Source organism: Triturus cristatus, chromosome 4_1 (assembly GCF_964204655.1).
Source record: "Triturus cristatus chromosome 4_1, aTriCri1.1, whole genome shotgun sequence".
NCBI lineage: Eukaryota > Metazoa > Chordata > Amphibia > Caudata > Salamandridae > Triturus > Triturus cristatus.
In genome coordinates this window covers 225,928,826-225,946,606 of record NC_140585.1, presented here as the reverse complement: position 1 = coordinate 225,946,606, position 17,781 = coordinate 225,928,826, and the positions used below count along the sequence as shown (strand labels likewise).

The 17,781-nt window shown below is 47.1% G+C and overlaps 1 protein-coding gene across 3 annotated transcripts in view; it reads left to right on the top strand.

The window, feature by feature from the left end:
- DENND2A (DENN domain containing 2A) overlaps positions 1-17,781 on the top strand; it is a 398,086-nt gene that overhangs the window by 279,300 nt on the left and 101,005 nt on the right. For all 3 annotated transcript variants that reach the window (XM_085651922.1, XM_085651923.1, XM_085651920.1), the window contains 3 exons: positions 9,425-9,602; positions 10,581-10,622; positions 16,796-16,913. In XM_085651922.1, coding sequence (XP_085508048.1) covers positions 9,425-9,602; positions 10,581-10,622; positions 16,796-16,913 — 338 coding nt within the window. The remainder of the gene's footprint in view (positions 1-9,424; positions 9,603-10,580; positions 10,623-16,795; positions 16,914-17,781) is intronic.

The window sequence follows — 17,781 nt, the reverse complement described above, 5'->3', positions numbered from 1 at the left end:
AAATAAAAGGCATTGTCAGAGTAATGTCCTCAAACGTCATGTACAGCTCCCCCACGGTTGGAATGTGGTTCTTCCCGACTCTGGTTAGAGAGCCAGACTGAGGGCTCCCTGTCCGCAGAGTGGAAACGACACGCCCCACAGATACCAGCATGACAGGGACTTTCCGGTAGTGATTGATACAGGTCTGTGGGTAGGCTGGTGACATTACAGTAGCATGCTTGTCAGGATTCTGTGAGCATGAAAAGTGTTTTCAGGTTTTAAAAATAGACAACATACATATGATAACATGTAGCATTGCCCTTGTTCCATGTATGCAGTCGCGCTTTTGCCGTGCACTGCCTCACATGCGCCCTTGCTTCCTTTGTTTCCGTGTTTCATGCATAACACTACGTAGCCCAGGCGATCTCGGACCTTTGTGAATCCATCCTTTGTGCTTGGCTCCTGCAGGGTAACCCTGTATCCCAACTCCCTGTGTATCATTGCCTCCTATGGGCCCATTCCCTGCTCAGTCTGCCGATTCCTGTGTACTCTTCTTTATATGTGATGGGGCCGAATTTCCTATCCTAACTTGATTCAAAAGTGTCCAGCCAATGGTCTTTGTTGCCTGCTAAGAAGTGTGGAGGGAAGGAAACAACTTACCAATTATACTTTTCCCCTCCTATCAACCTAATAATTACGGACTCCGAATTCCAATTCAAATTTTTGTTAATTTATTACAAAGCCAGAAACAACAGAATATAGACACACCTCAAAATCAAGGTGTAAAGGTACATGAAGACTAATACAGAGCTCCATCTACGAATATAGTTCATACGGCACAATAGACCCAGAACAATGAATTCCAAATTCAGAACACAGCTGAATATAGACACTGCGTCCAAATCCTTTTTCATTTGTATTTCCGAATTACAGGATAATATGCCCCAACTCTGCTTCTAAAGTGACATCCCTTACTAATCTCCCAGAAGAATTTCCCAAAGGGTGTCGGCACGTGTTGACTTCCTAAGAAGTACACTCATATCAGATGGGTAAAGTAGCATAAAGCCACAGAGCTCGTTCTGAGATGCTCTCCTTCCTCAGTCAAAAGCAGAAGTCCTGCAAATCTGTCCCTGTGCCTAATACAAAAGGACAAAGTTACACCCCTAAAGGGTCTCCTCGTACATTATTCAGTGAACACCTTTTTGAGTAACTTTCCACAAAGTCCAAATAATTTCACAGCCTTGTCCTCCGACATTGGTTCCCAAGTTTCACCAGGCCTGGATGGTGTCCTCCCTTCTCTTTGTCCGAGCTCTTCAAAGGCAATCCGTTCCTCCCATGTATCTCCCTAAATCTAGAATAACAAGGTCAAATTGCTGCACCTGCAGTAGGGGTGAAAAGAAAACTTTCTACACACATACATTTTAATTAGTTCCTGACCTAAGAGCAAACGAGAAGAAATGAAACCTTTAAGAACAAGCATTTACAATGCAATGGTCTCGGCATTGGTAAAGTTAGAGCTATTGGCATTGCTCATGACATTATTTTTGCTTATGTTTTTTGTTTTTCAAACATTTAAAGAAACGGCATTGTCATGAGCAATGCCAATAGCTCTAACTTTAACAATGCCGAGACCGTTGCATTGTAAATGCTTGTTAGAATAAATGTGATAGCGTAGGTACTGAGCATGTAGAGTGCAGGGTGCAGATGATAGAGCATGCATAGAAGTTGGAAAGGCAACATGAGGAGAGTCAAGATCAAATGCGGAGAGGTTAAGTGAGGATGCAGAGAACTGATGTAAATCGTGGAGAAATACGTCGATTAGGGCAGAAAGCGGATACATGACCTGTAGCGTATGGAGGGGGGGGGGGGAGGATGTGGCTTTATGAATGCAGTTTAGAACTGAGGAGCCATGTTCGAGTCCCAGCATCGCTCAATATCCTGTGATTCTTGGTAAATCACGTAATTGCTTTGTGTCTAAAAAATGAACCTATCCTGTGTAATATAAATGATGCTGTGATAAGGCGCTCCAAAACCTTCGGGTAGAATTTGCACTGTTTAGTTAAAAAAAAACGTGGAAGGTAAAGAACAGGGTAGATTGTAGATGTGGATAGAAAAATACCAAATGTATTCGAATATGGCTCAGAGCGAAAGGTATCCCTGTGCCCTCTTGTTTAAAAAATAGGAAACGTTTCAAAGCTCTCACCTTGGGGGATGGGGAGGATGCCTCGTTAGTCTCGGTTTCTCCCTACTTATCTCACTACACGCAATCCCTTCCTGCCGGTTTAACACCCTACACCTTTGCCAATGTAATCGCAGCCAAAACAGATACAGCTAGAGATATATTTATTTCCTAAGGATAACACCAAAACGCTCTGCTCGAAGCCTCGTCATGCATGTCCCTCGGTTTCAACAACATGACCTGGAAGTGGAACAAAGACCAGAGGGCGTGTAACCTGCCTGCTGGATTTACCACAACAATCCATTTGCTGATTGGCCTAAACGACCTGGAGGAGGGCAGATGTCACAAGGTTGGTTGAAGGGGGGCCGGTGTCCATTATACAACAACAATCTTTATTAGATCGGAGAATGTAACAAAAAGACAGACAAATCTCCAGGACCTGGTTCGAGGCCCAGCCCACCGGCAAACTGATCTGAGAAAAACAAGGCATGCATGCAGGGGGAAACAAGTCGTAGCACAGAGCTATAATCACTTATGTAGTTGGCTGGATCATGCGTGTCCGGCTGCCATCTTCCCAGTATGCAATTGCAACAAATGACTAAGAATTCTTGCCATGAATGCCTATACATCTGCTTCCGCTGACCTAACAATCCTTCCTGTTTTCAATGGTTCAGTGGATCCCAGATGTACTGAGCTACACGCTGCCTACTTTTGGTTTCAAGTATTTTCCTTCAATTGTACAACAGTAAATGTGACGTGGCTCTGGTTTTCTATACCATTTCACCTTCCTTCCACCACGAGTCAGTGTGTTTACAGAGGCTATGTCAGTCGTGTTGTTGCGCTGTGCATTCTCTATAGGGAGGCACCAACTGGCTTCAAAATGTCTGGCACACCACTGAACAGACTGTCCTTTCTTCTACTTGCCGTGTTGGTCCTTGTGGTCCACTTAACAGTGCAATTGTCCCGTACAAACAACAAAAAAATCATTGTCATGATATTGGCTGTCCTTCCCCGGATCCCTAATCCGTTTATTTATGTGTTGGAGCTGAATACAGTCAGCCTCAACCAATATTAACATTGTGTTCTTGGCTGGCAGCTTCCACTATTTCTACATCCGGGGTCAGGTTCTATATCTATAGTGAGATCACGTTGCCCGATGTCAGGTTTGAATGGTTCATCGTGTCATCGATTACAAATAAAAAAAAGAGAAGATCGAGAGAACGAGCACTGATGAGCCACTCTTCCCTGAGGTTACCAGATGGCTGTCACCAAGGACACACGTTTTCCAATAGCGTTTTCCTTCGGCATATACATTTGTTTCCATGAGAGCTAAACCATGACTACACTCCCCAGAATGCACTCGCTGGTTTGATAAACGCCAAGTAGAAGCACAGTCACATCTGTAAACACTACTGTATTCCAGCATAAAATACTTTGGGTTGTTTATTGCAGCACTTCAACTGTCCACCTGCTCAAAGCACCGCATACCCCTCCAGTTGCTCCCTTCCAGCCTCCACCCACCGCTCTCACCTGCCTCTTCCAAAACCCCATTATCTCCCTTCCCCATCAACTCCGGCACTCACCGCTAAGATGTTCACCAGGCTGGTCTTGCCGCTGTACTGCAGCCCGACCAGAGTCAGCTCCATCTCCTCCCGCCAGAAGAGCGAGCGCAGCCAGCCCAAGAGCCGGGAGAGCAGCCCCATCCTAAAGCAGAGAGGCACCGGTGAGGGGAGGAGGAGAACCGTGCGCTACAGACAGGCCCGGGCACTAAACGGCAGACAGCCAGAGATGAACTCCCTGCCACCGGCTCTGGCTGCAACCGTCTGTGCGAGCTGCGCCAGCGGCGACACCGCGGTAGAAAACCGAAGACGGACTATCCTATTTCGACAGAGGCGCCGCCATATTGAAACAAGGCTGTCGGATACAAAGAAAGGGCAGAAACGGACAGCTGCAGTCACCTCAACTATTTCTGGTTTAGCCACCCACCCATAGTCAGACGCCAGCTGGTAACATAATGCTATAAAAAAAGTTTCCGTATATTTAAGAAAACAAACGTGGATAGGAAGGTTGAGCATTGGCTTAACCTAAACTACTCGCATATTACCCCTAGTCATTATGGCTTTTTAACATGACAAATAGTCTGTTGATTAGGTGAGGGAGCAACGCCGGGACACCACCGCCTTTCTCCGAGGCACAGCAGAAAATGCCTCGGAGAAAGGGAGTGTCCTTTTCGGATTGGGGGGCGTGTTTTGCTGTTGTCTCCTCCCTGAGACTTCTCGCAAAAAACACGCCCCCCGATCCGAAAAAGGACGGGGCAGGATCAGAGTGACGGGACCTCTTCTCCAATGGCTGGCCAGCATTTACTAGGCCAGCCAATGGAGAACAGGGAAGAAGAGGGGCGGGTTCAAGCCCCTCTTCACCCAAGTCATTATGTCTCGCGAGCGAGACTGCGCAAGCGCAGCCATCGCTAGCCGAGACCTAAAAATGAAAGATAGGCCTACAATTCTGGCTAACCTAAGAACGTCCTCTAAAACGCACTTGTTATACAGGTCTTCATATGAATCTTCTAACCGTGAATACATTTAGTTTAACTACTAATCATTATATACGTGCACAATTACATGTTTTCTCTAAACACTTGTAAAATACTAATCAATCCTGCAAATCGCCCCAATTTCACTCTACAGATTCTAACAGGATACATAAACTTCGTTTTAATATGCACAAAGTTCAACAAAATATCGAATATGTGAGTGCAATTCGACATGAGTATAAAGCACCCCTTACAAATTTCAGAGCGTCGAGCGCTCTATCATATGCAGCTTTCATGTTTAAGCCATCTCAGCTGTTACCTCTGATTTTGTGTTCCCGGCTTCTTGTGCATCCCATACTTCCCACATACACATGGGTCGCTGATCCCCAACTTTAGATGCATCTCATTTTATTTATCACTGCTTCGAGGGTTCCCGGGATTTTCCAGAAAGCAGGATTTGTGTGTACACCAGATTTCCGCATTTCCACTACCCAAACTTCATGTGTAAACCTGCTTCATTGCTACCCCCACTACATGTATCATTACTACCCCCACTTGACGTGTAATCCTGCTTCATTGCTACCCTAACTTCACGTGTAATCCTGCTTCATTGCTACCCCAACTACATGTATCATTACTACCCCCACTTGACGTGTAATCCTGCTTCATTGCTACCCTAACTTCACGTGTAATCCTGCTTCATTGCTTTCCCCACTTCACGTGTAATCCTGCTTCATTGCTACCCCCACTTCACATGTAATCCTGCTTCATTGCTACCCCCACTTCACGTGTAATCCTGCTTCATTGCTACCCCCACTTCACGCGTAATCCTGCTTCCTGCGCATACTGTCAGCATGTTCACCCCAGTTCTGTTGTATTGTAATTGCATTTGTATAGCGCTTACTAACTCATACGAGGCGTCAAAGCGTTTTTCGGTGAGTAGCACGCTACTCCGGGACCCATAGAGGATTAGTGTTGAATTAGTATAGTGAAACATGCAAGTAAATTTTAAGGCTTGGATTTGTTAGTCAGTTATTTGGATTCGGAAGGATAGCAGAAGGATAGAAGAGGAAAAAAGGTTTGTATTTATATAGTGCTTCTTACCCCTGATGGGGTGTTGAAGCGCTTTTTTTGGCAAGTAGCACGCTACTCCGGAAACCCATAAAGGATTAGTGGTGAATTATTGTAGTGGAATATGGAATTAGAGAAGTGAACATGTTAGTCTGTTATTTTGATTGAAAAGGATAGTGGAGGGATAGAAGAGTGAAGGATTTCTTTTTTAGGTCAGCAGTAGGAGGAGGTTCTATGTGTAACCCGCTTCCCCTGTAGACTCCCTTTCTGTGTGTATCCTGATTTTATATGTCCCCGTGCGTCACACTTATGTTCCCTTCATGGGCAACACTGATTTCTTTGTGACTACTCCACGTGTAACATTTATCTATGTGTAACTTTTCTTTGACGTTATTTTCCTTCAGGTGTAATATTTCTTTATGGGTAACTTTCCTATCTGTGCAACATTTATCCATGGGTGTAACCCTTCTTTGTGATCATCTCTTCTTCATGGGTGTCACTTTTCTTTGGACAACTTTCCTTCATGTATATCTTTTCTGTATGCGTAACTCTTCTTAATAAGTATCCTTTCTCAGTGGGTAACTTCCCTTCATCTGTAACCTTTCTTGATGGGTAACACCTTACTTCATGTGTACCTTTCATTCAGCTGTGACCTTTCTTATGGGTAACTTTCCTTCAGGTGTAATATTTCTTTGTGGGCAACGTTCCTTGAAGTGTACCCTTTCTTTATGAGGCAACTGCCCTCTTGTGTAATCTTTCTTTCTCTGAAACTCTGCTTTATAATTCCTTCATGTGTAATGGGAGAGAACTTTACTTTACCTGCAATCTTCTTCTTTGGGCAGCTCTCCTTCTATGCCTTCCTGTGTAATGGGCAACGTTCTCTCTAGTGTAACAACCTCCCACCCTCTGTAAACCTGCCTACACCCGCAGTGTACTGATTGTCATGTACTTTCCTGTTCAAAATGTCCTTCGATTCTCCCCGCCCCCCCCCTAACCCCCCCCCCCCCTGATTCCTCCATTTACCTCATCAAACCTCTTGTGTGCCCTTGTGTCTTGGCCTTCTTTAATTATTTTTTAACACACAGCGATTTGCTCCATACACCCCGATGTTTGTTCATGTAGAGTCACATTCATAACGGAAAAGGCAGAACGTCAAGTACCAGAATGCACCACGATGTGGGCTACAGTGGCGCCACTTGGAGCATTTTGCCCATACCTGACTTTCTATAATGTCTGTAACGTGCAAGTCCTGCATCGACGCACCCCACATTATCTGGGTTCCACGTGCACTCGTGGGGGATTCACAGGATGTTGAGCCGACGCTGAGACTCGAGTCTGCTTTCCCAGTTCCAGAGTTGGTAACTCTGGCCCTGGCGCATGCCAAGGTAACAGCAGTCTAATGCCTGCAGAGGTCAGTGGACAATATAACCAGCTGATGCACACTGCGCCCCATGCTCAGCTGGCTTAAGAAGACCACAAGCATTCAACACAACATAATTCAACAGAATGCCACACAATTAAGTGCCACACAATTCCACAACACACAAATGCACACCACATAAGTTCACTACACAACACATTTCAACATCTCATAAATCCACACCACCACACAATTCAACTCCACATAATTCCACTATATGTAATCCATCAAATTCAACTCTACAAATTTCCTCTCTGCTCCATGCCACATAATTCCACTTCACATAATACCACTCCAAACTTCATAATTACCCTTCCCGCAACATAATTACACTCAACATATATCCACTTAGCTCCAAAACACATAATTACGCTCAACAAAATTCAACTCCACAGTGTGCCCCATATTTACACCTCACATAATGCCACAACTTGCTACACAATTCCACACAATGCCACACCACACAATTCCATCGCACACAACATAATTACACACTACTCAATATCAGATAATTACACTCCACATAAATCTACTCCATGCCACATAGCACTATTCTGCATAAATACACTCCACACCATGGCACATAATTCCACTCAACATAATTTAAATCAATACCTCACAATTCCACGCAACACAATTCAACTCCACACAATTCCTTTCCATGGCACAAAATTCCACTCCACAACCGATAATTCCACTAGACACCACATACATCCAATTTACACCACAAAATTCCACATAATTCAACGACACACCACATAATTCTATTGAATACATGCCACTCCAGGACATACAATACCACTACACATAAGTCCACTACACTTAATACCGCATAATTACTATCCCAATAATTCCATCCCACACGCACGCAATGATCCAGCATTTCTCATCTCTTTCAGCACAGTTTCTTTACCATAACTTTTCAAAATAATCCAAAACTCAAACACAGACTCTCCTCCTCTTCTTTCGGTATCTTCTGCGTACACAAGCGCAGACTCTTTATGCATCTATAACCTTCTCTCCCCTTTATTCTCACTTTCTCACACACTTTTTCTACTACTCCATCTAGAGTTCATTTGCCACTTCATACACAAACTACCTATCACTCTCACTTTGTTTATTTTATGCTGCTCATCCCTATCTGTTTACCGCAACACATATTTCCAATACACAAATGCATTACACAACCCACACAATACCACAACTAAGCATTCCAATTCAAATCACTCAATTCTACTACAAACATACATCCACTCCATTACTAACAAAAAAAAGAAGTAAAAAACAATATCATTTACAAGGCAAATAGCTCTAACTTTCATATGCGAGACCGATTGCATTGCAAATGCTTGTTTTGTATATTTGTTTTGATTATATGAAGCTGGTGAGACAGCGAAAGCTGTCTCCAGGGCAGACCTATAAACGATCAGTTGGTTGTAGGTTGAAAGAAATACATGTTGTACTTTTTTTTTCCTTCTGTTATAATATGCTTCAGGTTTGAAAGTCAATCCAAAGATGTTTGAGGACATCTCCCGGGAAGTGCAGTTTGCTTGTGCCGGCATGCCTGCCAGTAGCCTGACGCAGTGCTTTCTTGGTCCTTCCTGTTGTCCCGCTGCTTGGCTGCATGCTTCCTGAGTCCAGCAGGGCTAGGACCGGTTTCCAAGTTCTGACACCACTACGTCTGTTTCCGGTCTTCCTTCCCCTAGCCCGGCTCGATGCTTCCTGTCGCCTGCGATCGTTTGTGTTCTGTCCAGCATCCCACAACTGGACATCAGATTGCATCTCACCTGCCCAGTCACCCACTTGTTTGACCCCTGCTTTCTGTACCTTCCCAGAACCTGGTTTCCCACTGCCTAGGTCCTGTTTATCTCAGATCGGTTTCTCCTTCTGGTCGGTCTCCTAGCGTCTCCAAGTCTAACTTACTCCTGCCTGTCTCCTGTGTTCTCAGGACATGGATCCATGTTGTCTGTATCCTATTCTCTGAGGGCCTGTCTTCATGTTGCCTGTGTCGTGACCTGGCTCTATGCTCCTTGTGTTCTTTCATCTCAAAGTACTTTCCCCTGCTGACTCTGCCTTGTCTTCTGTGGGCCTGTTTTCATTTTGCCTATATGCTGCCTCTCTTGCCTGTCCTGATTCCATGCTGCCTATCCTATCGGGTCTGTGCCTGCCACTACCCTGCCTGTATTCTGATCGGGTTCATACTGCATGTGTACTAACCACATTGTTACCTTTTGTTTTTCAGCACTCTCTCCAAGTGCTGCCATGCAGTGGTGGCCCTCATCTACCCCTTCGCTTGGCAGCACACCTACATCCCGGTGCTGCCCCCCTCCATGATCGACATAGTCTGCTCCCCCACCCCCTTTCTTATCGGGCTCCTGTCCAGCTCCCTCCCCCGGCTGAAGGAACTGCCAGTGGAAGAGGTAAGTCAAGGATCTGGAGGGGGTGGAATGGTCTGGGACAACTTGTCTTAATTCCTAGACCAGTAGGCAGCCTATCAAATCGCAGTCTTGGGAGACAGCCAATAGATGGTCAGATCTAGCGTTTCTCAGGATGTGGAACTAGGCTGTTGGGGGTGCATCAGCGTCTTTTGACCCTTTGCCTTTGGTATGATGAGTGTTGTGTAGGTATAGTACCCCTTTCCTGAATCTAGCTTGCTCTCCACCGGGAGCCAAATGAGGTCAATCTAAAAACCTAAGTCATTGTCAGAAGCATGGTATAGTATAATCCTACATCCTCATTATTTCGCCTTTTTTAACTTTATTTTTTTCTAAATGTTTTAATTGATTTCAGTTTTACCTCATTACTTTGACACGTCAATTTTATGTTGTTGGTAGATGTAGCAGCCAACAAGATTCATATAAAATATCAGCTGGAAAATACAACCAGGTCCTCAGTCTCCATTGCACTCTGACTGCCCTAAATCTCAGATTCTTTTGTTCTGTTACTGCCTGCACTTACCGTGCGACTTGCGTATGTTGGGTCGATGAGGATGTTACTTAGAAGAATCTGGGATTTAACTGAAAGAAAATTTGCACCTAGTGCTGATCGGCGCGCTTCCATAATTGGAGAATTTGCAAAGATGGACGTCACAGGTAATATCTAGAGTGAGTTCACTGAAGACTGTGGACTTTTGGTCTCAGTTAGACTTAAGACCAAAACTTAAGTTTAACTTAGGCAAAATTATAACTTTACTACTCGTAAATGCCCTTGGTGAATACTGAAAGTCGTAAAGTTAGACTATCGTCTAAGTTTACCTTTGTGACTCGGACCCTGTATGTGTAATTTCTAAGAGTGTTGGGTGGTGCATTCTACATATTTAGTGAATAAGGTGCGGCAAGGAAGGGTAGGTGTCTCGTCTTATGGATAGTGGTTTCATCGTATTGTTTGTCTTTGAACAGGTTCTTGTGGTGGATCTAGTTCATAACCGCTTTCTAAGACAGGTGAGTGAACACCATGTAGCTCTGTGCATCTCTCACAAGTTGGCTGAACACATTGTGTGGTTCCTGTACATGTCTACCTCACTATGTACGGCTGTCTTTTTGGGCATCAAAAAAGAGGGTTCTTTTATGTCGGCATATCAGACTGGAGGTTTGAGAAGACAGCACTATGAAGAGCCACATCTCTCGGTGTCAGATTATGTTTGTGTCTTTTCTAAAGGTCTTCTATTCTCAGAAAGTATTGTAATAATGCTGACCAGATGTTGTGATATGTGCAAAGTTGTGTCTGATTGCGTATTGCGGCATTCGGTAGCACATTGCATCATCAAATTGTGAATCGTAGCATCTGTATAAATGGGGTCGGAGTATAACGGTGTCTGATTGTGAATCACAATGTAAGATTGCTTATGGTGTCTCACATATTTTGAATTTGGATCTAATTGTGTTATTGTGTGTTTTTGTCAGCTTGTGTATCACATTGTATGATTGTATTGCACTGTGTATGGCATTATCAGTTAATCTGCATTAGACACTGCAGTAATCAGTTACTGGTTATTTTGTGTCTGTTTCACGGTGTCTGGATGTGTTCAAAAGTGTCTTATTGTGAAGCATCTGGTAAACCTGGGTATTTTGTCTTCTACTGCCGATTGTCTCTTAATATCTCATTGTTATGAAGTTTCATTTTATGATTGGGGATTACTGTGTGTGACAATGAGAATTATTCTGGCTCTGACATTGCTGTGTGCCCCATCTTTTTGTCTGTCCCAGTGTTTATGCGTGCGCATGCCTATCTGTCTCGGTATTTTATGTGTCTATGTGGGTGCCTTTATGTCACTGTTTGGTGCGTTCTACCCAACATCTCCCAACAAACACCCCAGCCAACTCTCGAACACTCCTGGACCACCCTCAGATACGCTGGGCCAGCTCTTAGAAAATCCTCAATTGGCATCGGAGAAATGAAGGCTCAACCAGTCTTCAAACCTCTCCCTTTGGTCATCAGATACATCAGTGAGCCCTCAATCAACATTCCAATCCATCCCAGCTAATCATTAGAGATCAACAGCCGATATTCAGAGAATCTGATTGGCCAAGGGCTGATTTGAGTATGCACCAGACAACCCTCAATCCATATTCAAACACATCTTTCTAGTCATTAGACACAAGATGTGCTTCAGAAACTCACATCCTGGTTTCAGATGTTTTCAGAAGGTCATCAAAGGCTACCTGCATCCATTGGACAACCTACCTCTTCCTGAAGACACCTCACGCCTCACTTAGAAACTCCTAACTGGTCCTCAGAGACCCTACGCAAACTGTCAGCCTGTCCCTTAGACACCTCCATTTGGTCTTCAGAGACACAAAACTATGCCTCAGCCTACCACGAGACAACATCAGCTACTATTTAAGTAACTCAGATGTACTCTTGGAGACCACTGGTGTGCTCTCAAATGCACCCAGTATACTCATTGCCCCCTATCCCCCTGCCCCTCTCCCACTTGCACCCATTTCAACTGGTCTTTAAACACTTCAAATCAGCCCTCGGGTGCTGTCTGTATGCCTTCAGATGCCTTCTTCAAGCCCTCAAGTGATTCTGAGAATGTCCTTTCAGTAGACTTCACTTCATATCACTCCACTAGACAACCCTTAAAGACACTGTGTGATCCTAGACCTCTCCAGTAGACCATAAAAAACCCTTATTAAAAATGTGGCTGGTCAGCTGCTTCGAGAAGAGAACATTTGCTTAGGGCTAATCCTGTCAAAGTAAGGCATACTTGTTTGGACAAGCAGGGTGTGTATTCCAGCCTAAAACCAGGTATCTCGAGAACAACTCGTTATTTAGTTAACAAATGCAGACAGAGACTCAACGAGAATCACATAGACTTAACAAGCTTGTATTTATGGAAGAGGGATGCTAGTCACACATTATTTGCTTTGAATTAGAGCAGAAGGTGGGAGCTTTGGATAGCTCCTTGCCAGCCAGAGCCTACAGCGCTGTTTGCTCTCAAGCACCTCTGTGTTGTGTGGAGTCAGAAACCACAAGGTGAAAAAGGTGGTATACATATATACTGAAACCATCTGACTCATTGTCCGTAAAATTGCTCTCCCTCCCTCGCAGCTCCACCATTAAGTGAGGACTTCCCCCGAGCCCCTGCACTCTCGAGTGTTGGTGTTCAAGGCCCTCCTCCACCCGCAGGTTTCACCTGCGCCTCATCCCTGGTGGTCCAGTGGACCTCTGTCTCCATTCTCTCGCTCCGCTTTTGCTCTCCTTTTTCACTTGTTTTTTTTCCCTCACTTCTATCTCCCCCTTCACTCTCCTTTTGGGTCTTTCCTCCGTTTTTCACTCGTTTTTACCCTCATCTCAATCTCCCCGTTTCACTTCCTTCTGTGCCCTCTGTGCCTTTCCTCCACTCTTTCTTGCACTTTTGCTGCCTTATTTGCACTTTCCTCTCTCTTTTTGCCTTTTCCTTTTTGCCTTTTTCAGCCCGTTTTCCCCGCCGCTGCTGCCCCGGCGGCCCCTCCCCCTCCTCCCCCCCTCCAGCACGACCAGTGCGACCGGCCCAATCCAGCTCCCCTCCCTGCTCCTGCCTCCCAGCTGTTTAGCCCTCCCCGATCCCTACTTAATGGCGGCCGCACAGCGGCCACACGGCTGGTGTGCCAAAGGCAAGCCCCTCTGCGCCCGTCCGCGACAAGCGCCAGGAACCATGGATCTCTGCACCGCCAACGCTATGACCTAGCGGCACTCCACGCTCTCAACCCAGGCCGCAACAACAACTGCAACCTAACCTCACCAGCCGACACCCACGGACCCTTCAGCTGTCACCGCTGCTGGCACACCTGCAGCACCACCAAGACCACAGACTCAGCGCAACCTGCCCGCAAGAACACAACCGAACCGAAGACCCTGCAATGCATCCTCCTCAACGTCCGATCTCTCCACAAACATGCCACCGAAATCTGGGACCTCCTCGACAGCACCACCCCGGACGTAGCATTCTTTACCGAAACCTGGCCCATCACCACATCGGGACCAGACATCGCGATGGCCATTCCCCAAGGATTCAAGATCTCCAGGAAAGACCCCCCCCCCACCCGCCCAGGAGGAGGAATCGCCATTGTCCACAAATCCACCCTCCACCTGAGCACACTCCCCGATGAGCCCACAGACCTGATGGAACACCTTCACTTCAAGATACTGGCCAGCCCTACCTCCACCCTCCGAGGAACCCTCATCTACCGACCCCCCTGGACCCTGCGGACTTTTCGCCAACTCCATCACGGACATCATCTCCACGCATGCCATCGTGTCCACCAACTACACCCTACTGGGAGATCTCAACTTCCATCTGGACAACCAACTAAACCCCAGCACCACAGCCCTCTTGGACAACCTCCACAACATAGGACTCCGCCAGACCGTGACCGAACCCACGCACTCAGCAGGACACACCCTCGACCCCCTCTTCACAACAGGAAACTCCATCACCTTCAGCCACACCACCGAACTCCCATGGACTGACCATCGATGCGTCCACTTCACCTTCAGAACACCCACCACCCACAGACACCAGCACCTGCTCCCACGAAGAAACTAGTCCAGAATCGCCGACGACCAGCTAACCTCATCACTCAGCAACTCCACACCAACCATCGCGGAAAACAACGACCCCAACACCGCAGCCCGAACCCTGCACAGATGGATCTCCGACAGCGCCAACACCATAGCCCCCCTCAAGAAAAACAACAACACCCACACCGAGAAAGCGAGATGGTTCGCCACCGAACTTCAAGAGTCCAGACACACTTGCCTCTGCTTTGAAAAGGCCTGGAGGAACACCAAATCCACAGAAGCCCACAACAACTTCAGAGCTGCCCCCAACGCCCACCACCAACTCATCAGAAAAAAGCGATTGAAGGCAGAATCTCCACTCATGCACACAACAGCAAAGAACTCTTCAACATCATCAAGGAGTTCGCCCAACCCACCAGCGAGTCCACCGACATCCCTCCCTCAAGACCTCTGCGACAAACTCAGCACCTTTTTCCACCACAAAATCAAGAGCATCTACGACAACTTTGACGAAGACACACTGAACCTTCACCAACCACCCCTGACACCCTGAAGCCAGCAATCGACAACTGGACAGCCCTCACCACCAAAGGCACACTGAAGACAATGAAGTCAATCTACTCCGGGACCCCCACGGACCCCTGCCCCCACTACATTTTCAACAGAGCCACCGACACTATCGCACCCATGCTCTGCCACACCATGAACCGCTCCCTGGCAACCGCCTCATTCCCTGACGATTGGAAACACGCAGAGATCTACCCCCTCCTGAAGAAACCCTCGGCGGACCTCACCGACCTCAAAAACTACACACCCATCTTCCTGCTCCCATTCCCAGCGAAAGTCATCAACAGCCAACTCGCCACATTCATTGAAGAGCACAACATCCTCGACTCCTCCCAATCCGGCTTCAGAAAAAACCAGAGTACGGAAACCGCCCTCCTCGCCGCAACAGACGACATCCATACCTTACTGGACAAAAGATAAACAGCAGCCCTCATCCTCCTCGACCTCTCAGCGGCGTTCGACACAGACTCTCACTGCACCTTAATACGCAGACTTCACGACGCAGGGATCCAAGACAAGGCCCTCGATTGGATCCGCTCCTTCCTCTCTGGCAGAATGCAGCAGGTCAGACTCCCCTCTTTCCTCTTGGACCCTACACCTACCACCTGCGGAGTTCCCCAGGGGTCCTCCCTCAGCCCTACGCTCTTCAACGTCTACATGGCTCCGCTCGCCCCCATCGTCAGAACCTACGGACTCAACATTTTGTCATAAGCAGACGACACCCAACTCATCCTCTCCCTATCCAACGAACCCAACACCGCCAGACACAACTTTCAAGAAGGCATGGAAGCCGTTGCCAAATGGATAAAAAGCAGCTGCCTACAACTAAACACCAACAAAACGGAAGTACTCATCATGGGCCCAAACCCTGACGACTGGAACGACACCTGATGGCCCCCCGCCCTCAGAAGCCCGCCCACCCCCACGAACCCCGCACATAACCTGGGAATCATCCTGAACTGAGAGCTCAAAATGGACCACCAGATCAACTCCGTCTTGTCCTCCTGCTTCCACACCCTCCGCCTCCTACGTAAGACCTTCAAATGGATCCCCCTCGAACACAGAAAGACCGTCACTCATGCCCTGGTCCCCAGCAGGCTCGACTACGGCAACGCACTCTATGCCGGAATAAACAAAAACCTCACCCGCAAGCTACAGAACATCCAAAACGCCGCCGCAAAACTGGTCCTCAACCTGCCAAGAAACTGCCACACCTCGCAGCACCTGCACACACTCCACTGGCTCCCCATCGAAGCTAGTCACCTTCAAGATGCTAACCCACGCTCACAAGGCCCTCCACGACACTGGACCAGCATACCTGAACAGCCGACTCAAATTCCACGTACCCCAAAGGACCCTGCAGTCAGCCCAGCTCTCCTACGCAGTGGTCCCCCGCACCAGAAAGACCAGATCGGGAGGCAGCTCCTTCTCCTTCCTCGCGGCCAGAGCCTGGAACGACCTTCCGCTCCACCTCAGACAGATAACATCCAACCTGCGACCCCCCATTACCCCCCGAGTGCCTTGAGACCCTTACGGGTGAGTAGTCGCGCTTAACCAACACCTGATTGATATAATACGAGGCACTCTTGCTCTCAGATCTTCATGTGTGTGTCCCTATCTGTATTGTTTTGTCATTTTTATGTGACCTTTACATGTGACTCCCATCGCTGCTATATCTCTGCCTGTATGTATCAATGTATTTCAGTATTTGTTTCAGGATATTTCTTCTATTCATATCCATTTCTTTATGTATGAATCGCCTCCTAAACATGTATCATGGCCTGATACTGTGTCATAGTTGGCTGTCTGTGTATGTATGTGCATCACGTCAGTATGCCACAGTGTCTGTCTGTTACTGATGTCTACTTACCTCTATTTCATCCATGTACATGCTGTCATAGTAGACCTTGCCCTCATGTCTCTTGGTTTCAATGGCCTCATTTTGACACATCTGTATTGCACCGTGTTTAACTCTCTGTGCATTACCATGTGTGACCTTGGTGGCATGGGCTGTATTCCAACAGTTTGTTTGCTCCTACAGATGGACGATGAAGACTCCATCCTTCCACGGAAGCTGCAGGCAGCTCTGGAACAAATCCTGGAGCAGAGGAACGAGCTGTTCGCGGAGTGTGTGCCAGCGCCTCTCAGTGCCAGGCAAGGTAAATCCCGGAAGAGCCGCTGTGGTAAACGTCAGAGCAGTCAGTCAGTCAGTGTCCCAGTGGCAATCCCAAAGCAGCCAGTCAGTGTCCCAGTGTAAGTCACGGTGTAAGTCACAGACCGGCCTATGTGTCCCTATGTAAACCACAGAGCAGCTAGTCAGTGTCCCAGTGTAAACCACAGAGCAGCTAGTCAGTGTCACAGTGTAAACCACAGAGCAGCTAGTGTCACAGTGTAAACCACAGAGCAGCTAGTCAGTGTTACAGCGTAAACCACAGAGCAGCTAGTCAGTGTCCCAGTGTAAACCACAGAGCAGCTAGTGTCACAGTGTAAACCACAGAGCAGCTAGTCGGTGTCACAGCGTAAACCACAGAGCAGCTAGTCAGTGTCCCAGTGTAAACAACAGAGCAGCTAGTTAGTGTCACAGTGTAAACCACAGAGTACTAAGTTAGTGTCACAGTGTAAATCCCAGAGCAGCCAGTCAGTGTCCCAGTGTAAATCCCAGAGCAGCCGGTCAGTGTACTAGTGTAAACCACAGAGCAGCTAATCATTGCCCCAGTGTAAATCCCCAGAGCAGCCAGTCATTCTCACAGTCTAAATTCCAGAGCAGCCAGGTGTCATTGAGTGAGTCCTAGTGCAGCCTCCCAGTGTCATTAAGTGAGTCCTAGTGCAGCCTCCCAGTGTCATTGAGTGATTCCTAGTGCAGCCTCCCAGTGTCATTGAGTGAGTCCTAGCGCAGTCTCCCAGTGTCATTGAGTAAGTCCTAGTGGAGTCTCCCAGTGTCAGTGAGGGAGTTCTAGTGCAGCTTTCCTGTGTCTTTGAGTGAAAACTAGTGCAGCCTACCCGTGTCATTGAGCGAGTCTGAGAGGT